General features: G+C 41.1%; 1 protein-coding gene and 1 long non-coding RNA gene across 4 annotated transcripts in view; one reads left to right on the top strand and one right to left on the bottom strand.

Moving 5' to 3' along the window:
* The window catches only part of LOC101171983 (capping protein, Arp2/3 and myosin-I linker protein 3), a 35049-nt gene that overhangs the window by 3291 nt on the left and 6589 nt on the right, over nt 1–25169 (top strand). For all 3 annotated transcript variants that reach the window (XM_020701861.2, XM_020701862.2, XM_020701858.2), the window contains exons 3-32: nt 977–1027; nt 1148–1207; nt 2256–2377; nt 2517–2611; nt 2875–2945; nt 3064–3137; nt 3212–3287; nt 3375–3463; nt 5019–5113; nt 5380–5466; nt 5900–6009; nt 6106–6183; nt 6279–6355; nt 6760–6864; nt 11294–11363; nt 12408–12489; nt 12575–12671; nt 12869–12923; nt 14419–14591; nt 14673–14741; nt 15108–15201; nt 17769–17867; nt 17944–18063; nt 18136–18249; nt 18319–18494; nt 18615–18702; nt 18789–18896; nt 23103–23169; nt 23486–23673; nt 24102–24181. In XM_020701861.2, the coding sequence (XP_020557520.1) occupies nt 977–1027; nt 1148–1207; nt 2256–2377; nt 2517–2611; nt 2875–2945; nt 3064–3137; nt 3212–3287; nt 3375–3463; nt 5019–5113; nt 5380–5466; nt 5900–6009; nt 6106–6183; nt 6279–6355; nt 6760–6864; nt 11294–11363; nt 12408–12489; nt 12575–12671; nt 12869–12923; nt 14419–14591; nt 14673–14741; nt 15108–15201; nt 17769–17867; nt 17944–18063; nt 18136–18249; nt 18319–18494; nt 18615–18702; nt 18789–18896; nt 23103–23169; nt 23486–23673; nt 24102–24181 (2870 nt within the window). The remainder of the gene's footprint in view (nt 1–976; nt 1028–1147; nt 1208–2255; nt 2378–2516; nt 2612–2874; nt 2946–3063; nt 3138–3211; nt 3288–3374; nt 3464–5018; nt 5114–5379; nt 5467–5899; nt 6010–6105; nt 6184–6278; nt 6356–6759; nt 6865–11293; nt 11364–12407; nt 12490–12574; nt 12672–12868; nt 12924–14418; nt 14592–14672; nt 14742–15107; nt 15202–17768; nt 17868–17943; nt 18064–18135; nt 18250–18318; nt 18495–18614; nt 18703–18788; nt 18897–23102; nt 23170–23485; nt 23674–24101; nt 24182–25169) is intronic.
* LOC110014811 lies at nt 5087–5935 on the bottom strand. The gene is made up of 3 exons (XR_002289808.1): nt 5769–5935; nt 5313–5541; nt 5087–5178 (listed from the first exon to the last, which is right to left on the bottom strand). It is a non-coding gene; the product is annotated as an uncharacterized LOC110014811 (long non-coding RNA).

Here is a 25169-nt window from a genome sequence, read left to right as displayed (position 1 = left end):
TCAGACAAACCCGTGTCAAAAAAGACACTGGAGCAGTAATTTAATTGATGTTTCTCATTGGGGCGACACGTGGGATTGGTGGCGTTGTTCTCTCCTCTGGGGCTGTTTTAGCAGGTCCATTTAAGGGAAGGTAGTAAATGATCGGGACTGACGGAGCAGAAGAAGAGGAAGAGCAGAGGGCAGCACTCAGGGCTTTGTGGAGAGCAACAAAATGCCAAGGAATGGTAGCCTTTTGTTTGGCCTGATAGAGAGAGGCACTGACTTTTTTAAGGGTCTGTTTGCCAAATAAGAAATTACTGCTCACTGGGAGGAATCGGAAGGAAAAATCAAGTGTTTTCATGCTGAAAAAACCTAGCTGCAGGCACAGAAGTGCTGGGATTGTTCATTCAGATGGAAATGCACAAATTATTTCTGGACTTGAACACTTTTTTTTTCTTTTTATCTAAATCCCTCTCAACTTTGGATTAAAAAAAAAACCTCACTCAACTGAGAAGATGTAGAAAAAAAATATGAATACTTGGCATCCCAACCCAGTGTGACCAGAAAGATTATGCTTTGAGAGGAGCTGGAGGATGAAGAAGATTAAAAATCTGCAGTTGTTCCCTTTTAAGTTCTCTCATCAAAGTGGAGCCAAATGGCTGAAGGAAATTGCTCATTGACCCAACGCCGTCTGAAATTACACATATCGCACACGTCAGCATATGCCCACAACCCAAACAGATTATTGTTCATCGTTTGTGATTTGAGGGATTGGGATTCAACCAATTCAACAAGTCTGCATTTATTATCCCTTGGCACAGGATTGGTAATCTATCACTGCTTGACAATAAATACTGTCGTTCTGCTTTTAGCCTGATCAATACAGCAGAATTTCCTCTCATCATTACCATGGAAACTCCTCCTCCCCCCCTGGACTGTGACTACGCAGTCCCACTTAAAATCACTTATATCTTCTACTTTATTTCCTTCTTTTAAGGTGCTCACAACATGGCGCCTGTATTTCCTGGCTCCGAAGATCCCCGCTAAGGTACTCCTCTTAATCTATTGTGGAAAAAAAACAATGTTTTTATGATATCTGAATTTCTAATGTCTCCTTTCCTGACGTCATCTGACATCTTTGCTCTTCAAACTGTGCTTTGGACAACAGGCGGAAACAACCTTCAATTTTTTGGAGATCAGAGCTTTGAGTTCTCATCCTGAACACCAGGTATATTTTCTTTTCTTTTTTTCTTATTGTCAAAACAACCTTATTTGGGCATTCTTTCATTGAGAATTCTGCATTTAGACATCCTAATTTACTTTGAATTGAAACATTGGAAATAAGCATTTATCAAAGTCAAGGTCCCATCGTTGAGAACAAATGTCACACACCCAGGTGTGTGACATTTGTTCTCGGCACAGCTGCGTGTCAGTGTTGCCAGATTGGGCAGTTTTCCGCCTAATTGTGCTGTTTTGGTTTTAAATTTGCGGGTAAAATTGGCTTTAGGCAGTTAGGCATAATTTGGGCTGTTTTAGGATCGGTCGGCGGGTTTGTCATGAAAATATAATAGCAGACTAAATCAGGCTGTGTGGCTGTTGGAGTTCTATGTACTGGAGCCCTACGTTAGATTTCATTAATTTCACCACAGACAAAAACCACAGACAGCCACGGCAGGGTTGCGTCAGGAAGGGCATCCGGCGTAAAACATTGCCAAGTTAACCATGCGACTCATCCTCGTGGGAGGGTTGTTTTGCTGTGGCGACCCCTGATGGGAGAAGCCGAATGTGAAAGAAGAAGATATATATATATATATATAAAAAATCCTGAAATGCTTTCAATTTTTACACCATTATCAGACACTTGGCTGAGTCGGAAATCTTTTATTTATATAGTTATAATCTATATTTTTAAGAAAGTACTGTAAGTTGACCACTTAAACGACCACTTTACCACCAGAAGAATGCAGCAAATTAAAACAAGCCTTAATCCTTTAATTGAGTGAAACACGTAGAAGGATTATTTCAATGCTGGAGGTTAAAAAAAAATTAAAAAAAACCTGAGTTGAGTTCTGAAATCATTTAGCAAACAAAATAGACCAAAATCTCTGAGAGCTGCATTGGATAAAGAAGCTAAGGTCAGTGCCTAGTTCAAAGGAGAGAAAGGCAAAGCATGCAGAGCCCAAATGTGCTTTTGTAAACATCAAATCAATGTATTTCTGTAACACTGACCCCCATCTGTTGTTTGTTTCACACAGTCTGTTACACTTTGTCTCCAGGTTATCATCGACACAGACAAGTCCAGCCACTCTCTGCGGTTTGAGTCCCGCGATCATCTCAGCCATGTGGTCAGCCATATCAACTTTGCTCTGTCTCGAATTTTCAACAACTCCATTTTTGCGTGAGTGTCCAGCCTTCATACCGTCCCATGTTTGATGCATTGGCTGATTAACGGAGAATCCTAAGGGTGACCTTTATAAGGGCGGTTGTCAAAAGGTGCACGCTTGCTTACAGTGTTGGTGGTCCTTTTATGTTGGCAGCCCGTCCATATGTCACTCAGACAGTGACCTTTCCGAGGGCAGCAGGAAGTATTCGCCCAGCTCCGAGACTTCGGTGGAGACTCAGAGAGCCTGTGGTAAAACAGACCTCCTCATTTAGCATGTGCTGTCTGCTGTACTTTGCTTGGCCGGCTGGAAGAGAACCTGGCATGTAGGCCTTGCAAATGCTCCCCCAGATGTTCAGCTTAAAGCTGTCGTGCAGACAAAAGATCGATCCACTCGAGGAATGCATGCGTGTGAATTTGCCCCGATTTTGTGTCAGAAGCAGCTGCTCGTATCCTCTCTGACTCCTCTTTTCTGTTTTCCCCTTTTGTTTTCCTCTCCCGTCTGCGTCTCTCAGGAGGCTTCTCGGAGACCTATGCCGCTCTGTGTGACTATAATGGCATCAGCTGCAAGGAGGAAGTGCAGTGGGTAAGAGCTGTGGGACTGTGTCTGTGCCACTGTGAGAGCTTTTAGCGCTACACGCCGTACAGCACAAAGTGAACAGTCACGCTGCATCAGACGGCCTCATGTGTGATTATGTTCCTAGGATGTGGACACCATTTATCATTCCCAGGACAACAGAGAGTTTAACCTCCTGGACTTCAGCCACCTGGAAAGCAGGTGATGACTGAGAAGCGGTCAAACACTATTAGGTCCAGAAAACGGCTTTTGTTCATCTTATTTACTTTTTACAGAGATTTGGCCGTCATTGTTGCATCAATGGCCTACAACACATGGTTCACCAAACTGTATTGCAAAGACCTTCGCCTGGTGAGCATAAACACCCCTGACTATGCACGCTCAGGTTCTGATGAGTCACACAACCCGCAGCAAGTGCGACCTGTTTTTTCTTAACAGGGGTCAGAGGTCACTGAGCAGGTCCTGCACACGGTCAGCAAATCGTCCTGCTTGGAGGAACTGACCCTGGAGAATGCGGGGCTAAAATCGTGAGTTTTTAAAACTTTTCTGAACTTTTTGCTGAGTTAACGGACTTCATTATAAATGCTTAGAAATTAAAGTCTTGAGCCACACAGGCCCCCCAAAAATAAAAATAAATATTGTTAGTCAAAAAGCTGCTAATTTTATCTGAATGAAGATAATAGTATCTTTGGTTGAAAGATAACAGAAAACCTTGAAAAGTTGGATGAGTTTTTACATTTGAATAAACAGGAATAAATATTTAATTCAAAGCATAAAATAAATACTATAAATAATGTTCAAAATGTTAAATTGTACACCTCTAAATGAGTTCATGGCAACTTTGATGCCAGCTGCAGGTTTCAAAATAGCTGGACAAGGGAACAAACCTGTGGCAGAAAGTAGCACTCTTGAAGTCTATTCTATTGGATAAACTTGAGTAGTCATAACAAGTAGACTATAGACCATGTACATGTAGGGTTGAAGGTATCATAACTGAATACTTCTTCAGACTAAATAGATTTTTTTTGTTTACAATACATAGAAAGCGTTACTTTTAGTTCAGACTTTGTAGTACACTTAAATAAACTACTTTTTGTTAACTGAAGGTTCAAAATCATAGATATTTTGAAAAGATTCAGGACAATAAACATTTAAAATTTTGGACCATGTTCAAATATGGACTTCATAAGAACCAACATCTGAACCAACTGGACATAATGGACAGACTGGACAGAGCATTAAACATTAACATTAAAGTTTTACAGCAACATGCACTCCTTTCCTGCCACCGTCTAGCTTTTTCAGCTCAAGAACATTTAGAACACTGATAAATGAAAGTACGTCAAAGATGACCAGAAGCTCGTCAGCAGCTGGATATCAGAAAATAACGAGTTTACCCCACAAGCTCATGACCTGTGGTCTTCAAACTATTGAAAGGGCCTATATCCTGCTTTTTTCAGCCGATGACCTATAACCCCATGGAGAAGTGGCCGCTTGTTTTCATGGATTTGGTGGAGCTGGTGCTCAGAGGAATGCTCAGAAATACAGATCAAAAAACCGCTTTGGGGTTTCTGTTTTTGTTTCTGTTTTTGTAAGGAAAAAGCTCAAAAACTTGATTTAGCCTGAAATAGGCCCCTTAAAACAAGGGCATGCACCAACAAACAAGACCCGTGACGTTTCAAAGGAGCACGTGTCATTGGTATAAGTGCCTCATTTCTCTGTTTAAACATTTCTGTGTTTTCTGTGTTTTGTTGTGAGTAAAACATTGGTTCTAATGATTTGAAAGCCTTTTTATTTCCTTCAAATTGAAAAATGTGTCAATCTTTCTATAACTCAGAATCCACTTTTGGACTTTTAAAGACTCACTCTGATCGAAAGGTTGTTTTTGGTGTCTTTAACAAATGTCTTGTGGCATTTTTTCTGATTACTGAGGAGAAAATTAATATTAAAACTGCATTTCTAAACCCTTTTACAAAAGATCGAAAGAGGGATTAGAGTGGGTCTTTCTTTAAAAGGTATTTTTATTGACAAAAATCCATCTTTAAGGAATAACTTCTGCACTGTGTGGGTGTGTGGCTGCAGAGACTTTCCACAGAAGATGTCAGCAGCTCTTTCAGAGAACCCTTCCTCAGTCATCCACTCGCTCAACCTGTCCCACAACTCTCTGGACAACCAAGGTACGTGCTCGCACTGCGCTCGTCTCTCACTGCTGGAGCTGCTTTGATGTGATGACATGAAAGAACTTAGAAAGAAAGAAAGCCTTTGCTTTTAGTGGTGCTTACAGTTTAATGATCACAAGAAGCCGACTTTTTCTAAGATCAGTATATTATCAAAAGAATATTTACTTTGAATACAATTCCCCTGGTATGTTCTTACCATTTTTCAAAGCTCATTCTGTATGTAGAAACAGAACCATCCCTTTTATCGCATCACTTGTGTGCAGGCGTGTCCAACTTGATCCAGCAGCTGTGTCGTCTCAGCAAAGGTCTTCGTCTCCTCAACCTGTCCAAGACGTCTCTCACCTCGAAAGGTTTGTCTCCTCCTTGCTGCTTCCTCTCCGTCTGTTGACTTAAGAAGTGCTTCATCTCCAAGCGGCACAGTAACCCTGCCGACCATAGGAGAAAAGCAGGTTGGCTCCTTCTCTGGGTTTGAAGATGTACAGCCTCCTAAGCTGCAGATGATTTCGCTCCAAAGAGCTTGGCCTCATGTTTTGCTCTGCCATTACTCCACATTGACGTGAGGTGTCTCATGCTACTCAATTCATTCATCTAACCCACAAAGAACTAAGCTATTGCTCTGAACTGTGCAGTTTCATGTAGCATCTTCTGATACCTGCAGTTCCCAGATCTGTGTGAATTATGTAGGAACACAATATCGCATGCTCTGGTTTTTCTAATTTTTTTTTTTTCCATTTTGCCATCTGGACCCCTGGTATCTGCTTCCCTCTGTCTCTTCCATGTCAGGTCTGGTGTGTCTGTCTCAGGCTCTGTGCTCCAGCGATGAATACTCCAACTCCCTCCTGCACCTGGACTTGAGCAAAAACCCAGGGATCCTCTCAGGGGAGGACGCCTCGGTCAGACGGCACAATCCATCTGGAAACAAACACACAATTATTTAGAGAGATTTAGTTTTCCAGCCTAACGCCGTCCCTCTGCTCTGCTGCCTGCAGAACTTGTATGTCTTCTTGTCTCAGCCCAACTGCCTGGTCCACTTGGATCTGTCAGGCACAGATTGCTGTGTTGACTCTGTGAGTATTAACGGCCGGATCCGCGTTGGTGTGTGACATTTCTGCCTGTGCCGTCTTCAGCTCAGATTAACCGTCTCCACCCTGTGTCCGTGCAGCTATTTGGGGCTCTTCTAAGGGGGTGTTGCGCTGATCTTTCCTTTCTGAATCTTTCCAAAAATGCCTTCTCCCACAGGTTAGTCATATGTTTACGATCACCTGAACCATAAAGAGTGCTTTAAATCCAGATCCATGAAGATACATGTATGCAGTGATTCCATCATAGAAAAGTCTTTATTTATTTATTTTTTCCCGCATCTACCATCCATTCTTGTCTTTTCTTTTTGGTTAGTGGCTCTGAGAAAAGATGATGCTGTCTTTTAAACCCAGAGCAGTCCTGGTGTCTGCATAGATTTAGCTCATGAATCTGTATTTATCAATTGAAATCTTTTGCTTGTCGCTCGCGCTCAAGCTGAATTTGTTTATCATTCTGCACGTGCTTCTCTCAGTGCGTATCCATCAAACATGTTAACAATTCCAGTGTGTGGCTGTGATCATCTTTCCCTGTCTTGATCCTGCTTTTTTTTTTAACTATAACAGGAAATTGAAGGATACGTTGCCGTTGTTTCGACAGTTCTTCAGCTCAGCCTTCAGCCTCACTCACGTCAACCTTTCCTCTATGAAACTGCCTCCTGATGTCTTGAGGTCCGTCCACCTTTTATTCTCCCGCTCAGATCTGAAGATCTTTTCTTATCTCAATTGCTGCATTGAAAGCTGTACGAACATGAAGATGCTCATCTGTGTCTGTGTTCTCGAATAGAATAGCTTGCAGAAAATGCTGTTGAAAGACGATGAGTTTTTAAAATGATCGCAGACCGTTCAAAGATTATGACTGTCACTAGATGAACATATTTGCTGTGATACTAAAGTTGATTGTGTGAAACAAAATGACAAATGTTGTCTATGAATGAAAAGATAAATACATCAAGAGGTAGCCTAAAAATAGAAAGAAAACACTCATCTTAGGAAGAAAAGCACATTTTAAAATGATCTGTCCATACAGAAAGTCATTTTTACTAAACAAGAAACCTCATAATAAGATGTCAGAAACAAGGAGTTCCGCACAAGCGTTCAAAAAAGGGGACAGAAGGTAAAAAACCTAACTGTTAGACAGAATTAACTTGAACTGAATGCTAAACAGACCAGAAATTATAATATTTTTATTAGATCTAAACAACTTGTATTTTATGGGTTTTTATTAACTGAACTGTAGTTCATTTTGATTACAGTGACCAAAAAAACTAGTGTAATAAGTGGAAATTACTCATTTTAGAGCAAAATGTGAACAAAGTGAGAAAACTCAAAATCTAAAACTAGCGCTTATTCTCAGAACATAAATCTACATTTTTCTTTCCAACATATTGACAATAAATGTCAGTCTAAAGTCTTGAAGTTTGAGGCTTTTTTCAGTCTTAAATCAATTTTGTGAAGAGTTTGGAGCACAAGAATTTGGACTTATTTTTTAAAATAATTTACGTTTTTCTAGATCTTAGCTCATAATGAGACGAACAATTCAAAACTGTGCTGATTTTGAGAAAGCTGGGAAAGGTGTAGTAGAGAAAAAAAGAGTTAAAACGACGAAAAACCTGGAAAATGCATAGAATGTCCAAAAAACAAGGTTTGGAATCTTTGCAAGTGTCAAATATACGGTGGCCCAGAGGGGTCACACACAACACCTTAGATTTCGCAACACAACAAAAAATACCACACTTCAATTCGTCACATCACTAAAAAAACACCAAAGGGCTGCACGATATGATGAAAACTCGCAATGTGCGATATCAGTGATTAATATTGCAATGACGATATAACTAGCGATGTATGAACAAATAGCAAAACATTTCCTTTTCCATTTCACTGCAACAGATTAATTTCAATAAGAGTCAACATAACTTAAATTATAATCCAAATGACCCTCGTCTACACAGGAGGCAAACATCTAAAATAAAAGGGCTCCATCGATTGGTCAACAACTTGAAGGGCTCCATCGATTGGTCACATGCATAAAGGGATTTTTTTTTGATTTGTTAAATACTTCAAGTTGCCATTAGATTGTTTTAGCACATTTGAGATCGATTTATGCGGACTTTTGCAATATGCGTATTGCACAGCTTGATATCGCGATAACGATAAATTTGAGATTTATTGTGCAGGACTACAACACAATAACTCACAGCACGAAACTTTACCTCACAACACAACACTTTAACTCACAACACAACACTTTAACTCACAACACAACACTTTACCTCACAACACAACACTTTAACTGACAACACAACACTTTAACTGATAACACAATAACACAACACAATAACACAACACAATGACACACAACACAATAACACACAACACAATAACTCACAACACAATAACACACAACACAATAACACACAGCACAATAACACACAACACAATAACTCACAACACAATGACACACAACACAATAACTCACAACACAATAACACAGAACACAATAACACACAACACAACACACAACAGAAACAAATAGTTTGCTTTGAAAACACTGAGGAGTATTTCACCCAAGTCTTGCTGTGAAATCCTGCCCAGACGTTCCTTTGAAGACGACCTCATGTTCCTCAGCCGAGCCAATAGTAAACATTCCTCCTCTCAGCTATTTTTCTTGTCCCTCCATTTTCTTTGCTGCGTTCAACTTGACACTCCCACATAAAGACACATGCTTTTACTTCCTAACAGGACCCCAGCCGCTTACTAATCATGAATATAATGTGTAGTTCTGTGCATTTTAAGAAGGCTTTTATTTGGTTTGTTTGCAGACTTAAATAGTGCAAATATATCCATGCTGTAACAATAAAATCAACCTCCACAGAAACACTTTAGGCTGGTGTGAAACAACTGTGCTGAAATTCTCCTGCAGCTCAAAGGCTTTGTGAAGCTGCATGTTTCTGCTTGATGAAAGCTACGTCCAAGTCAGTGTGCCTTCAGACAATTCTGTGTCACAAAGGGGGGTTGAGGGACTATCCAGGTGCATTGAGGAGGCGGCAGGAGGCTCCAGGAGAGCAAGGTCTTTTAATGCTCCAAAAAAACAAAATAAAAGACCACTGCAGCAGGCAAGCAAACTCAAAACTAGAAACAGACTAACAGACTACTAACAGACTACTAAAAGACTAACAACAGACTCCCAACAGACTCATACTGGGTAGCTTGGTTGGTAAGGTGAAAGGCTACCACGCAGGGAACAATTCCCGGAGGGGTATGAACAATGTTAACTTGGGTACTGTAATGTTCGGTCTATAGAGCGCACCTGATTACATGCTGCACTCTTCCTATTTAATGAGGATTAACCATTTTTTTCATACAGAAGCTTCACTTGCATACAATCTGCAGGTTATGGCATTTCATCTGATGCGTCAATGATTACCTTGGCCCAAATACTAAGAGACCTTAGTAGTCTCAGTGTGGGAGAAGTAACTAGAAGTTTAGCCTATTTATTTGAACACACCCACATCTGCCAAACAGCATGGACCTGACTTCAGCTCACAGCTCCCTGAGTTATGGTGAGAAAATTCACACTCAGATTCCCCACAAGTCTTAGGGGTTTAAGGCGGGGCTAACCCCCGGTTCGCCACACTGTGTTGTAGATTGGGGATGTATATGTGCTGAAACCGCATGTGTGTTTAAGAAGGAGCAGGGAGCTGCAGCGGAACGCGAGGGCAGCTCTCCCCTCCTTCCGGCAGTAACACGGCAGCAATTTGGAAATAACAGGGCTGGTTGAAAAAACATTCCAGTAAAAGAGAGCAGCAGTGACTTATAAGTGCGCTGCACGCGCGCGCCTTGGCGCAGCGTGTGTGCCAGAAGTTTCCTATCACAACAGTGAGGAAAACTTCTGGCACGCAGCAGACCGGCTTTTCCAAACCCGTTGATGATGGTGAATTTTTTTCACACTGCTTTTGAATGCTTTTAACTTGAAAGCTGTGTCATATTGTAGTGGCGGTCACATTCACGTCAGGTCTAACGGTACTAAAGGATGGTGGGATGCGGCTGAGCATGGGTGTTTCTTTTATTGCACCATGACTGAAGTGTCTAAGAGCTGAAGTAAGGTCCATGCTGCTTGGCTGCTTGTGTGTGTCAAAGCAATTGCGCTTGATGCCAGACATAGAACTGCGCAGGCAGTCTCCCCTCTTAGACTGCAGGAGTGCTCCTGGCGGCTGTTAAAGACGCATCATTAAATAAGCAGCAGGGTCAAAGGTTCGTGACAAAAGTAGTGACTTACAGTCCGGAAATAGGATAATGGGAATTACAATAACCATATCAAGCCCTTGGGCAAGACCCTTAACGCTACAGCTCACTGCTCAGGGGATGGGTCAAATGCAGAGAAAAATATCCCCATTGTGGGTTAAATAAAGTATCAATTATTGATTATTATTGTAACAGACTAACAATAGAATCACAACCGACTACAAAAGATTCTGGACCAGCACCTGAGGAAGGGAAAGACAGGACTTAAATACATAAAGACAAACGAGACACAGGTGACAACAATGAGGGCAGATGGGGACCAAAGTAAAACTCGATACAACAACAAAACAGGAAACCTTTCAAAATAAAACAGGAAACCAAAACTCAAAACATGACAGAACAAAAAGAGAACAAAACACAAAAGCAAAGAAACGTAACCCGTAACATTCTGATGTAAAAAGCTGTCATTGCCACCTCAAACCGTTATTTCTCTGCCAAATTAGAGGAATCTTATCAAACACATTTAATATAAGATGCAAAAATGTAACACTTTACCTAGCATATTTTCACTTATAATAGCAAATAAATTAGCCAAAAAAATTGAGTGAAAAATTCTCTATTTCCATAAATAAATCAAGGTTTTGCTTCTGCTTTGCCCCAGTTCTGAACCAGTTTGCTCAGATTTAAAATTCATATTGAATCGCTCTAAAACTAAGACTCCTTGCTGAGAGTTTTAATGCAAAGTCAGCCGATTTGTGAGAGGATTCTTAAAAGCTTTATGAATACGGCCCCGGGACTTTAGTTCTCCTCCTCTTGTCTGCGTCAATCACTGCTCCTCTTGCTGCTCCCACAGGGCTCTTCTGACAGGGCTGACCTCCAATCCTCATATCAACGATCTTCATCTGGACATCAGCAGCTGCGAGGTAAGAACTTCTGCTGCATCCAAACAGGAGGCAGAACTAGAGAAGAAAACTTGCTTCTGCAGCTTTCAGTGACCTGTTATCTACTGCAGGGAGGCTTTTCTTCAGTAAGAAAAAAGAAGCAAATAACTGCTGTTATCTTCAAACACTCCCTCCATGCTTAGACTGCTGGTTAAAAAGTGGTTCATAAATATTCCTCACATTCATATTATGAGAGATTTTATATTAAGATCCATTTTCTCTGAAAATATGCAGAGAACTCTCATAGATTTGACTTTAGATCCTCAAGAGAAATATTTAAAAACCCATAACAAAACTTTGTTTTTTACATGTTCTTGTGCCCTTTTTCCAATGATGGAAGACATAAATATAGATAATTAAACTTAAAAATGCATCTCTGAATATTTTCTTTATTCTGCAAAAATGTTGCTGGAAAAAGATTGATGTCGGTGCTACAAGCTCCCTGCTCCGCTCCATCCACTTGTTGACAAAGAGATCCTTGTACGCCTTTGTTTTCCTGGTCTGAGCTGGAATCTGGATCAGAACTGTACGACTGGATAGCTCCAGTATTGCTCACCATTTTTTTTTTTTGGGGTGTTTTGGGGTGTGAGACGCTGTAAGCTGGCGGTGGAGTGTGTAAACAGATGGATGGCGAGATATGGGGCGAGCTTGCTTCTCGTCTTTTACTGTTTCACTCCCATCCACAACCCAGACGGAGGTGAATTTCTAATGAACTTTTGCCGCTCTGCAGAATCTATGTCCGAGAAAATAACATTGGTTTGTTGATTTTGGATAAAAAATATTGTTATAATTATATTATGTTATAATATTTATCATTATAATACCTCTGGGAGCGCTTTTACAATAGATCAAAAGATGAGTAGAGAGGGTTTTGCAGAGAGTTTTTACCTGCAGATCAGAAGGACAGCTCTCCACTCAGCAATTGAGGAAGCATCTATAGAATTCCCTCCTGCAGGAAAACAGAAGACTTTACCAAAGACTGAACATAAAAATGACTAAACTTCACTTCTGTCCATTTTTCTTCAGCTAAGATCTGCGGGGGCTTCTGTAATCCAGGAACTCCTCCCCAGAGTCTCATCCATCGCTACGCTGGACATCTCTGACAACGGTACCAGGACACGCTGCAGCTCACACTCACCTTGACCTGATGAGCTGGCCTGACGGTTAAACGGGTCATGTGTGTTCGTTTGCAGGTTTGGACACAGACCTTCTCACGCTACTGCCTGCCCTGTCCAGACACCCCTCCCTGAAACACCTCCACATGGGCCGAAACTTCAACATCAAAAACAGGTGCTGCCTCTCCGTGAGATGCCACTGCATTTATATTGGAGTTTATTTGAACACAAGCCTGCATATGCTCCATATGGCTGCTCGAATAAACACATCTGTGACTTTTTTTTTATCTGACTGCTTGAGTGGAACGCTTGTAAGCAGATAAAGCAGTTTGTGGCAGCTCACACAGCGGCGTCTCCATGTTTGCTCGGCAGGGTTCTGGATGAAGTCTTGCAGAAGCTTGTTCAACTAATACAGGAGGAAGAATGTGTAAGTTAAGACACGGAAAGATGCACTTTCAGAAGAAGACGTTGTGATGCAAACAAAGACAGAAAATTAAACATTTTGGGTTTTTTTTAAAACCCTTTGATGAAATCCACAAGAGACTTTTTCGATAACATGTAATATATACACACACACACACACGCACAAACACACACACACACACGCACACACACAATGTCAGTTTAAGAGGCAAAAATGTGACATGACTTTTCCAGGGAAAAAACGCCTTATTTAAACCACTGTCTTAAATAGGATACTCAAGTTTTTGACTATGTTGTAAAAAACAACTATCGACTAATTTTCATTTTTCAACACAGTGAGTTGTCATTTAACAAAAGAAATAACAATAGACGAGTTATTCTTTACGTCGGAGTATTAGGGCCACCATAAAGAAAGAAAAAAACCAAACATGTAAGAATGACGCTGAAAAATTATGAGAAGAAAGTCATCCAATCTGGAAAAAGAATATTCACATTTACAAAAAAAAAGTTAGAAAGTCATGCTTTAGAGTTTTTAATCTTGGTAGAAAAAAGTCATGGTTTTTCAAAAATAAAATAACATTTACCTTTTGAATATTTTTCCACAAACATTACTTGTTTGAATTATAGTATGTTGCAGACTATTCCGATGGAAATCAGACTGGTACTCAAGGATCTCGCTGAACTTGCTTTACTTTGTTCTAAATGTACAACTTTTATTTTCATAAAAGTGCAACTTTATTAAAAAAAATAAAACATGACTTTTTCCTTGAGAATTTATGGCTTTAAAATCATACATTTAGCATTATTCACTCGTAAAGTTTTGACTACTTTTTGGCAGAATCTTTTGACTTTTTTTCTAATAACTTAATTTCCCCTTTTTTGGTGAGCGTAATACCACATCATAACTCTCACTTTGATGTTTTGAAAATTAGCAAAACTTTCCCTTAAAAACATATTTTGGAGATTTCATGGAAGCATCCATTTTGAAATCAGCGGGGAAAGTCCTTCTACTGCCCCTAGTGGAATAATGATGAACTACATGGCAGAAAACAGACCAAATGATGTATAATACTTTTTTTTAAGAAAAGGTCTTATCATGCTAATGAGATAGGGGTCTCAGAAATGCATGTACCAAATATGAAAGCAATGGTCATACAGGGTTAAAATTAGTTAAACTCAGAAAAGATTTAATTAATAAAAGATGAGTGAGGGAAAACGTGTGATGTCATTTCACATAAAAAATCAAACATCATCATTATTTGATGATGTTTTACTTAGATATGTCTATATGATGAATTATTTCTTCCCCTCTGTCAACATACGTGGCACAATTTCTACATCACTACTCACATATGTTGTGATTAATTCATGAATGCAGCTTGTAAGGTCATGTTGGCAAGCTGCACATCAGTATTCAGTAAATCTTTCCTCCTCCTCTTCATCCTGGGGTCGTCTGCCAGTTTTTTCCTAAAAAGTAATTTTTCCACTGTCCACCCCAGGCCCTGCAGTCGCTGTCCCTGTCTGACTCACGTCTGCGCTCTCGGGGAACTGTGCTGGTCAATGCCTTAGGCAGCAACACCTGCCTGAGAAAGGTTGACCTGAGCGGGAACAGCATGGAGGACATCGGAGCCAAGATGCTCAGCAAAGCCCTGCAGATCAACACCACTCTCAGGTGAAGAAAATGTTGGGGGGAGGGGGGTGCTATTCTTTTTCTCTGATGCTTTTTCCATAACTGGTTGTGGATGCCCTGCAGGAGTGTGACATGGGATCGCAACAACACTTCTGCAGCGGGGTTCCTGGATGTGGCACGAGCTCTTGAACAGTAAGACGATTATGACACGGTCTGTTGCATGTAAGCGGGTGTTTTTCTGTGAATGATGAGTTCCCTCATTCGCCTTCAGGAAGTGTAGACGTTTGACGTCACTGAAATTCTGAACTTCAGGGGAACAAATTGTTGCATTTCATGTTTTATCTTTAACAGTCCAGACTTCCCTCGAGCCCGGGATGACTCGGTTGCACAGATTAATGTGCTACCAGTTGCAGGGGAAATATTTTGGGATTTACTCTGTCCAGTGGGGGTTTTAACCTTTGCTAACCATCGAATCTGTAACCCACTTCCGTTTCTCTTTTTAGTTCAGCACGTTGTCCTTGGGTAACGCAGCTCCTCCTTTGCCCTCTCCCCTCTTAGTAATTTCACCTTGCAGTACATGCCTCTGCCTCTCAGCGACATCAGCCAGGCTTACCGCAGCGCACCTGAGAGGACCGAGCTGGCTCTCACCAAGGTGAGCAGCAGCACGACAATGTCAGGGAAGTCTACCCAGAATCCCCTCATTTAAACTCATACAGAGCTTGAATACAGCAATGATTTGTGATTTTTGCAAAAGGCGGTAACACTCCTTACAGTGAATCAGCATGAAGCCTAAACCTTGAATAGATTCTGCTTAACTAATGCAGTTTTGAAAAGAGTCCCGAAAACTTTTGTTTTGATGTAATCGATCTTTTCTGAGGTCACAGTAATCTAGAGAAGGAAAGACTGATTTATGCTAACCTTCCGGAGGTGCTGCTTTAATTTAGCTGCGAGCAGCAGCCATGAAGAGCCTATTGAAGCCCGCTGCCCCTCCTCCGGCATGCATAACAAGCCTGTGAGCTTTTCGTGCACTCCTTTGTGAGGAGCAATTGGGACTTAAAGCACTTTCACGCTTTGCTGTTTGGTCCGCAACACAGTTTGTTTCATTGTTGTCATTTCCTCATTAAGGAACCTTGTCAGGCTGAGAGAAACAGATTCCAGGAAGCACACGGCTCAGAAAATAGTAAATAGTTTATATGTCAGAGTCTGATGGAACTAGGACGCTGCACCCTCAATCTAAAAGGCACAACAGGAGGGGAAGACATGTAGCCACTTCTGGGTGGCAGCAGTGAGGAGTGATAGGAGAAAGGAGGAGAGACACAGCAACACCCGAGCAGGTCACAATGCGCTGCCAAAACGCTAGAAACTGTCTCACATGAAAGTCCAAATATTAGAAGCACAGGCAAGGGGCAGGCAAACTCCGTGGTCCAGAACATGAAGCAAGAAAATCCACAGCCAGAGAACAAACGAGGACTGGAACCCATGAACAGGCAGCTGGAGAGTCTCTGGCTGCAGATGACTTCCAGTAGAGGGTCTCTGGGAAGAGCCTGCTTTAAAAAGCATTAAGACGGGGGAGAGTGATAGTGCTGATTACCTGTCAGCCAGCTCGTCACAGGTAGAAACAGGATCATGACAAAATAAGCTGCTCTTGTAAGAGTTTCTCGAAGCAGCTACCGATAAGGAATATGCACAGCTGTGTCATGTGCATGGATCTGCAAAGGATGCTTTTAGAGTGAGTGTTGTTTGAGAGGTGGAGCTTCGGTCTGCAGCATTTAACCAAGAGAAAAGGAGGCAGTGCTGTGGGTGCAAAATGTTCACAAAAAGCCTTCAATATGTTAAACACTTCTTGCTACTCACATTTGAAAATAGTACTTGTAAATATATATATAAAATAGCTTTATTGGGATTTTTAATTTGTCCCTGGGTGTTTATCTGAGTGTGTTTCTGCACCGGGCTGGTGACATGTCCAGGGTTGCCTTCATCCAACATTAGCTGGGTTGGCTTCAGTAGCCCCGTGATTCAGCGGGTTCTAAAGATGGCTGAATGGAAGCACGCTGTGGAGTTTTTTCTTACTAACATGTACAGAAAATAACTCTATTTGGTTTTCTTCCACTCCTTGATCTGTGCAACAGTCCATCTGAATTCATTCTGCAGTGAAGCAGACCAGGGTTCACCTGAAAGTAAACAGGAGTCCTCATTTTCAGACAAAATCAGACTTACTAAAGAAAAAACATTGTTGCCTTGACAACTTTCTAGTAAGCATGCTTTTGGGCTGTGGAAGGCAGCTGGAGAAAACCCAGTCATGCACAAGGACAACAAGCAACCTCCACACAGAAAGGTCCCAGCCAGAATGTGAAACAGGGCCCTCTCTCTGTGAGACGAAAGTGCTAACCGCTACACCACAGTGCAGTCCAGTGTGAATCCAAGGAAGTGCAACTTACAAAAATGTTTCAAATATGTCTGAGCAGTAAACATGGTGTGAGAAGCAGATGAAAGCATTCATCAAGAAATAACGGTCAGGGTTCTACAAATACTAGTTTGCCTTTTTTTGGAGCCTTTTTTCTTTCTTGGAGCAACTTTTCAGCCAATAGTGCCCCCAGACAAACAGCTGACATCGTTTCTGTTTGGGTGACTCATTGTGAAACAGAGAAGCCAAAAGAAAGTCTTAAAGTTATTTGACATTTCCCCCTAGATATATTAATTTCACAAATGTAAGAAAGAAACCTTTGATTTGATTTGATTTGAATTCTTTTGTGCATGAAGAGGTACATTCTTGTACACAAAGATAATCAAAACATAGAAGATAAAATGGTCGCAACAACAATAGAAATTCACATAAATAAACAAAAAATACATTGAAACTAAACAGAAAAAGATCTAAAACACAAAAAGTCAACATTTTATTGTCAACATCAAATGGTTATCATGAAGTAAACAACTGTTCGCTGTCACTGACAGATTTGGGGCTGTGATCCCACTTGTCTCAACATACTCTGGTTCATAAGGATTTTCTTCTGTTTGCTCTTTGAATATTGGTGCTTTAACAAAGGGTATGATCTTACAAAGAAGATGAACAGCAATGTGGGTGAATACTTTAAAATCAGATTCTTTAACAATCATAGCCTTGAATTGGTTAAATAAATACTTTGCTTAAAAATTGTAATGTAAAACAGCTACTAAAGTCCTCCTCTTCCTCTTCATCTGCCTCATGCCGCCTCACAGATCCAGCGTGCTCTGGTGAGGAACAACCAAACCCAGCGCTTCTCCCAGAAACAGGCGCTGCGGCTGCACCAAGGCTTGGTCACCAGCACAGCTGAACAGGTAGAGCTCATCCTCCGGGTGCGTTTGTCAGCGCTTGCCAAGTGCCTGTCACTCTAAGGCTTGCCTTGTTTCCAAGGTGATGGAGCGTCTCAGTGTGCGCGTCCAGCAGCAGGTGTGTTTGTTGCGAGGCATCGGAGAGAAGGAAGAGATTCAGGCTGCAAAGCAAGTCCTGAAAGAGGCCAAGAACTCCCGCGCTGTGAGTGTGGTGAAGCCTTCCACTTTTTTAGTTTCTGTTATTAGAATCCATCCATCTGTCTTCTCCACCTAGCTGTACCCGTCACTGTGCGAGCTGGCTCATGTGCTGTCTGTGGACGGTCCAGTGCGGCAGAGGCTGGACTCGCTGGCCGGTGAACTCGCCAGAGCTGCTGATAAGGAGCTGCAGGTACAGCCACGAGTCAAAAAACGATGCGCCTCGGCTGACAGAGTTGCTGATAAGTGGCGTCTGTTGCAGGTGATCGTGGACTCAATGGTGTCTCTCTGTCGCGAGCTCTGTCCGTTATCTTCTTCTGCAGCAGAGAGATTAACTCCCCCGCTCTCATCCGTCTCCGAGCGCGTGTCCATCCCTCGCTCTGCAATCCGCACCGCCCTCATGGAGAGGGCAGCACAGGACATTCACCGAGCTCTGGAGTAAGATGGGAATGAAAGACGGAATTTGCTAAATAAGATATTGATTTGCTCTCACTTCCACTAACATTCTTCATTTTTACCCCCCCATCACCACCTCACCCATGTCCTCTCATTTCCTAGAGAAGTAAAGCTGTCTGTGGTTTCCTATCTCACCAACTCCATCGTGGACCAAATCCTGCAGGAGCTCTACAGCACTCATAAGACTCTGGTAAACCACCAACATCTTACTTTGAATGAAGTGTGGTCGCAAATTGAGAGAGAGGCGGGTTTCAAAGAGCGTGCCATGTGTGTCAGAGCCAGCAGGTGTCTCAGCTCAAATGCTGGGAGGAGGGAACAGCTTGGAGGTTTAACAGACACAGAGACTCTCTGGACATCACGGACGAAGAGCTGGGCACCAGCATCGTGAGTGCACACACATAATAAACATTGACCTAAACTTGCATCCATAAGTATAACAGAAATGTTTTCCTCTGCTTTGCCTGATTTAACATGTTTTATTTTAAACCCTTTGTACAATCCCTCTGTCCTCTGGAAAGACTGACTTATCTGAATAAGACACCCCCCCTCCCTGGACTGGTTATTAAACTGAAGCATCACAACTAATCAGAGCGAGTGGTTGAATCTTGACAGAGCTGGAGAACATGAGGGCTTCTCTCACTGGGCTCCTGTATTGAAACATTGTTCTGACTTTTCTGACAAGAACTCTACAGTTAAAGGTCAACAAGGTACAGCCCCTCCACCAGAAACACTTAAGCAACGCTTCACTTGATGATGTATTGTCAGTTCTGTTGGCCTTCAGAGGTTTGCACTGATTGACGCACAACACCCTGATGTCGATATCTGAAAACGTAAAAAAGCTCAGGACACCAAGTGGATTCTTTTTTTTTTATTTGTAAAAAATGTTAACATCAGTGTTTGATCTTCTTTGAAATCATAGATTGTGCTCAAGTTAATAAAACAGATTCTAATAGAAGATAAACATCAAATCATGCAAACTTTGTTACTTCCTGCAAATTTTTGCTTTGTTTGACAATGATTTAATTCAGTTTAATATATATCGCACAATATTACAATGGGCTTCATTCCAGTAATTGTATAATAAACATTAAATCATAACTTGACTTCATAAACATCATGTTTTTAGATATTTTACACAACTGGTTCAGGAATAATTGCTGCTGCCCTAAGACTTGGCCTTAGTCCCAACTGCCCTTACAGGTGGGTCAAAAGTGGGCAAACCTGTACAAGTAGACCTCTCTGTGGCCAGGTTTTGGTGGTCAAATTGTGTGGGCATACAGGTGTCCTGCGGGCACTGATGTATATCACCTGCACACCCCTTGTGTGCAGCATTTATACGCTGTCAGTAAGGGCCCAGTATTTGCACCTCAGCAATGGCTAGTATGCGGCTTAAGGGCACCGTACTTTATAAGTGTGTGTGGCTTTTTCTACCCTCACAAAAACATTTATAACATGCTCCCTTTTCGTGACTTCCATTAAGGTGGTTGCACGAGTCCGAAGAGAACTCCGAGACACTGCGCTCCCTTTAAGATGTGACTGCTCCTCTATGACCATTCAAAGGCCATAGGGGTCAACCTCTCTGCAGGTCCATTGGACTCAGGAATACGTTCTGCCTAATTAGGTTTACTTTAAAAGAGTTAGCAAATCTTCTATGTCAAATTCCTCCATTCTAAAACCTCTTTTAAGTTTTTTATCATGTAAAATTGTGCTGCTTCATAGCTAAACTATATAACCGTTATAAAGTAATTGTCTTCCAAAGTTTGTTTCCGTTCTATATTAAGAAAACTTTTTTCCTTTTTTATCTTTTATCTGTTTCAAATGTAACAATTGTTATTTTTGATGAAAAACTGGCTTTGGTTCACATCCATACAAGTCTAGTTTCTTGTGAAATAAGCAAAAGCACAATGTTTTCTAAAGTTAATCTAAATCTTCACTGAAACTCCTGTCTATGATTATTAGTATAAAATGTAGCACATTTGATATTAGCAAATTTTTTAAAAATCTGCCATGGTTGAGCTCCTATTTAAACACAGAAATTGAGATTATTCGTTTTCTTTAAAAGTTTAAATTGATTTTTTTCCAAGATAAATGAAGAAAAATGTTTTTTATCAATGATTTAGCAGGAGAGTTAATTTAGGATGAGGTTTGTATGACATGAAGCTAAAAGGAAGAAAAGCAAACTGGGAAAACAAAAGCAGTTTCTCTGTTGGTTAAAGAATAGCAACATCTCAGCTTAAAAAAGTTATAATCTTCTTTAAACTCCTCACAAATAACACCTAAAGAACTTGGATGTTTCATCAATCATACTTTGTAAAATGTATTCCTATTTTTTTTTTATATTAAAAATATATAATAATTCTTCTTTTTTTTTTAGACTTTTCTAATTCCAATCTAGTGTAATCAAGCAAGACTTTATTTACCGTACAAATGTAGATTATTGGATGAGCTGTGTCGGGAACTTTCTTTAAATCCTGTAATTGTTGAAAAAAGGAACTTAATACTCTCTAACTTCAAATGTAATCCCAGAGATTTGAAAGACTGTTTCAAATTCTGTTGTAGACTTTTTTTTCTTTTCCTCCCAGGCTAACATGAGCATGTTTTCATCCTGTTAAAGACCTCTTACAGCTTCTAAAAGTGTCACAGAGGTGAACTGTGATCAAGAACAACCAAACTCAAGGTGACAGATCCGTATGAGACACTGTGTAGTCAACTGCTGATGACTTAAATGGAACTCTAAGCATTAGTAGGAGCAATGAGGCCTCTTAGCTTCTTGTTCACAGCTAAAAATGTCCTGTTTTTCAGTTTTCATAAATACCTTCAGCTCATTTCTAAATAACAGTTAACCGCAGCCTTCTTTCCCATTTTCTCCTTTTTACTCAGTTACAATCACGCATCTCTCTGTTCTCCAGGAGAAACCAACCCTGGAATAGACGTGTGTTTTAGTGTCTGTGCTGCAGGAAGATGCTCTAAATATTTAAAAACCAGCAGATGTTTTTTTTTTTTTATCTCTCTGTTCAGTCATGCTCCTCTGAAGCTCAAAGAACATCAAAAACATTTGAGGAGTCATTATCATTTTTTTTTATAGTTCATTAAAAATAACAGTTAACACATTTGGGAAATGTTGAGCTTCAGCAGCATCAGGCTGCAGTTAAACATCACTGCGTGTATTTGACATGAACCAGTCAACATGGTTCGTAAAGAGATTGTCTGGCTTTGGGTCTGGACTTAAATGATGTTTCTTGACCTTTTCCAGCCTTTGTTTGGTTTGCTGCTGGATCATTGTCCGGTTCCATGACCCAATTTCAGCAAAGCTTCAGCTGTCAGACAGCTGGCCTCACATCTGACTCCAGACCTCTGGAAACAAAGGAGTTCATGATCAGCAGCTGCCCATGAACCACCTCTGCTACCACACTTTCTATGCTGTAAATGCTTTTTTTCCCTCTTGGTTTTGTCTGTTGTTGTATAAATATACTGTTAATAAATCTGTTAACGTGAAATGATCCAAGATAGGCTCCAGCAACCCTTGCTACACCTTGTAACATAACTGAAATGCTACGACTCAAAAACTCTCACCAAGTATCTAGTTAAAGTTAATCTGAGATTTAATTACAGAAGAAAAAAAACTATTTACACAGTAATAAACAAATTAAAAGACCAAAGCCTGTATGAGCAAAGAAGAACGTTTAGCCCTGTTGCTGCCATCTTTTGGGGGGGGGGGGGGGGGGGGCTCTGTCAGAAGTCAGAGCTCGGTCTTCCCCTCTGGTCACCGGCGGGAACCGTCTCCAGAGTACTGACTGCACTACATCTCCCAGCAACCCACACCTGACTTTCATTTGCAATCAATCACAGTACACCTAAACACTGCACTGAGCCTCACTCAGTGTGAAGTATTGTTTGTGCCACTCTGCCTGCATTACTGAACGTTACATCCAGATTCCCTCACTCTGTTTGTCTCTGACTCTGTTTGCCTGTCGCCTGCCCCGAATCTCGCCTGGATCCTGACTACTCCTGTCTCTCCTCTGTTGCCCCCATGCTCATTATTGACCTCTGCCTGCCTTACCCTGATTTAGCTTTGTGGACTTTTAGCTGTCCTAATAAACCTGCTGCATCTGGAACCAGCTGTCTGTCTGTTCTTGTGACAGGTTCCAACAGAAGATGCTCAGTATCTAAATGCTGCCCTGGAGGTCCTCATCCAATCAGGTGCTCTGATTAATCAGGCACAAATCTACGAACAAAGAGAGGCAGGAAACCTCCCAGTCTAACAGAAGATGTACAAGAAAACAAAAGACACAAAAACTATTCAAAAGTACACAAAAACTAACAAACAGAATTACAGCATCAGTTGTAGCTCCCCATGAGTCCAAACTGGACTAAAAGAGCAATGGAAGATTGACCTTTATTTAATTTAAATTACTAGCTTATTAAATATAGATATCCATATTTTATAGAATCATACAGAATTTATTTCAAAATAGAAATAAGAATTGAGTTTGAATCCAATCCATCATTTTGGCAGTTAGATTAGTCCTAATTTAACTTTCCTTTCATTCCCTTCTCAACATCTGAACTCATCTCTTCCTCTGGTTCCAGGACACAATAGCCATTAAGAAGCGCAGCTCCAGAACCAGGAGAATAAGACCCGTCTCCACCAGGCTGAGTGAGGGCTGCTGTTTTTCTCCCATTCTCCACTCTCACCTCTAACATCATCCCATCTCCCACTGTTCCCTTTTGAAGTTTTCCGTCAAGATCCTTTGTTGTCTCTCACCTCCTCATCTGGGATGGCTTTTAATGGCTGTTTCAATCCGTCCTGACCTCCAAGCCTGAGTTAGTGTGTCCCTGAGTGGTCATGGATTTTTTTTTCATGTCATAAGGTTTCCTCTAAGCCTGAGGCTTCTTTTCCTCTAGATATTTCTGTCTCTCCTCCGTGCCTTCAAATCTTTAAAAAATGTTTTTTATTTCTTTGCTTCCATCAGGTCTGTGTGATGACTCCAGCTCCTCTCCGCCCCCGTCTGTGCCATCGTACTCGTCGCCCCTGTCCCACTCGGCATCCTGTGACGGGCTGTCTGAGCTGCCCACCCAGGGTCTGCCGCTCCATCATGTGACACGAGTTCGACCCAGGCCGCCACGGAGGCACAAGGGGGGCCACATTCCTGCTGACACGGTGGGCAAACATTACGCTATTAAACTTACCAAGTTTATTATTCTCTAATCTTTATTTTCGGACCACACTACAGAGACTGAACAAGGAAATTTCCCCCCGTTTCTTTCAGAACAATTGTATTTGCTTTAATATGAGTTGTTTTCTTCTTATTGTATTGACTGACCCTTATTTTCTGTTATTTTCAACTTTTGTTTTCTGAAAACGTCATTCTATCACAGTGTAATGTTTCTTGTTAAGTCAACATGTCGCATATCAAGTGTAAAAACATATATTGACTAGAAAGGATCAGAATTTAACCAAACTGCGCTATAGTATATATAAAAGCATCATTTTGATGGGATGAATTTAATGTGTTTTATAGCCTTCATAACATTTTACAATGAAGGGCACAGAGCAGGTGTCCCCTCATAGTGTGTGTCTGTGTGCAGCCCTGCAGTGAAAATGGAGGGATAAGCCCTTTGGATGATGGACTCCCGGATTTCTACACCAAAAGAGTTCTGCCTGACAGGTGACATCTGCCTTCATGTCCCCACCTTCATCGTTTCCTCTGACAGTTTCATGACCGAGCTCCGCCCCATGTCAGGATCATTTGGCAGAGCTTTGAAAATCAACAAACCAGAGTCTTTCACTGCATCAGGGACAGCTGTTCAAATATGACAGATGATGAATTGTTTTCTAGATGAATGAACTCCAGTGCAGCAAATACTTAAAAATGTCAAGTTTACTTTGAGAAAACTCACTGGATAGTCGGCAGTGGCTCTGAGGAGACTTTAAACCAGCATTTGGCACAAACAGGTTTACTATAAACAACATGTCCCCTCATCATGTGAATTGTTCTTATTTAAAATATAACAAATATGGTTGCAGTCACTTGCTTACAAAGAAACACAACAAAAAGAGACACTTTGAACAAGCTGAACTGAAGCTGAAGTCTGTGAAAATGGTGATTTATTTGGTCATTTCTTACGTTCTCTAACTTCTTAATTATGTTTGCTGTCACTTAAATGTGGTTCACTGGATTTTTATTCATTGCAAATGTTTTCACATCCTTCAACTTCTGAGATTATGGTCGTTTCCTGATCGCCTCTGCTGAGTAAAGGATTAAGATCAGTTTGATGTGAAGCTGATCCCTTTACACCGGCTTCATAACAGCTGCATTTGCCCTGTGCGTGTTTTCATCATTTTCATGCTCTTTTAATGTTTTTAGAGTGTATTTCGTCTTCTAATTTATCCTATTTGCTTTGAATTAGTGGTCACCAACCTTTTTTATGCCGCGGAGCGGTACGACGTCATAGAACGTTTTCACAGACCAGTCTTTAAATTTAATTTGACGATCGCTTCGATGACGGAGACACAGAGACATGACGAGACAAACTCTGACATTTTAATTTGACAGGGATTAGGTGTCATCATCCTCTCTCCTTCCCACACTCATGGTGCAAAAAAGAAGTACTGTCTATTAAATGTAGCTTTCTTTTTTTGGAAGTGGAAGGCTC

The sequence above is a fragment of the Oryzias latipes genome, chromosome 4 (genome assembly GCF_002234675.1).
Source record: "Oryzias latipes chromosome 4, ASM223467v1".
Classification (NCBI taxonomy): domain Eukaryota; kingdom Metazoa; phylum Chordata; class Actinopteri; order Beloniformes; family Adrianichthyidae; genus Oryzias; species Oryzias latipes.
Note: the sequence above shows the minus strand (reverse complement) of the source record. Positions and strands in the feature narration are given on the sequence as shown.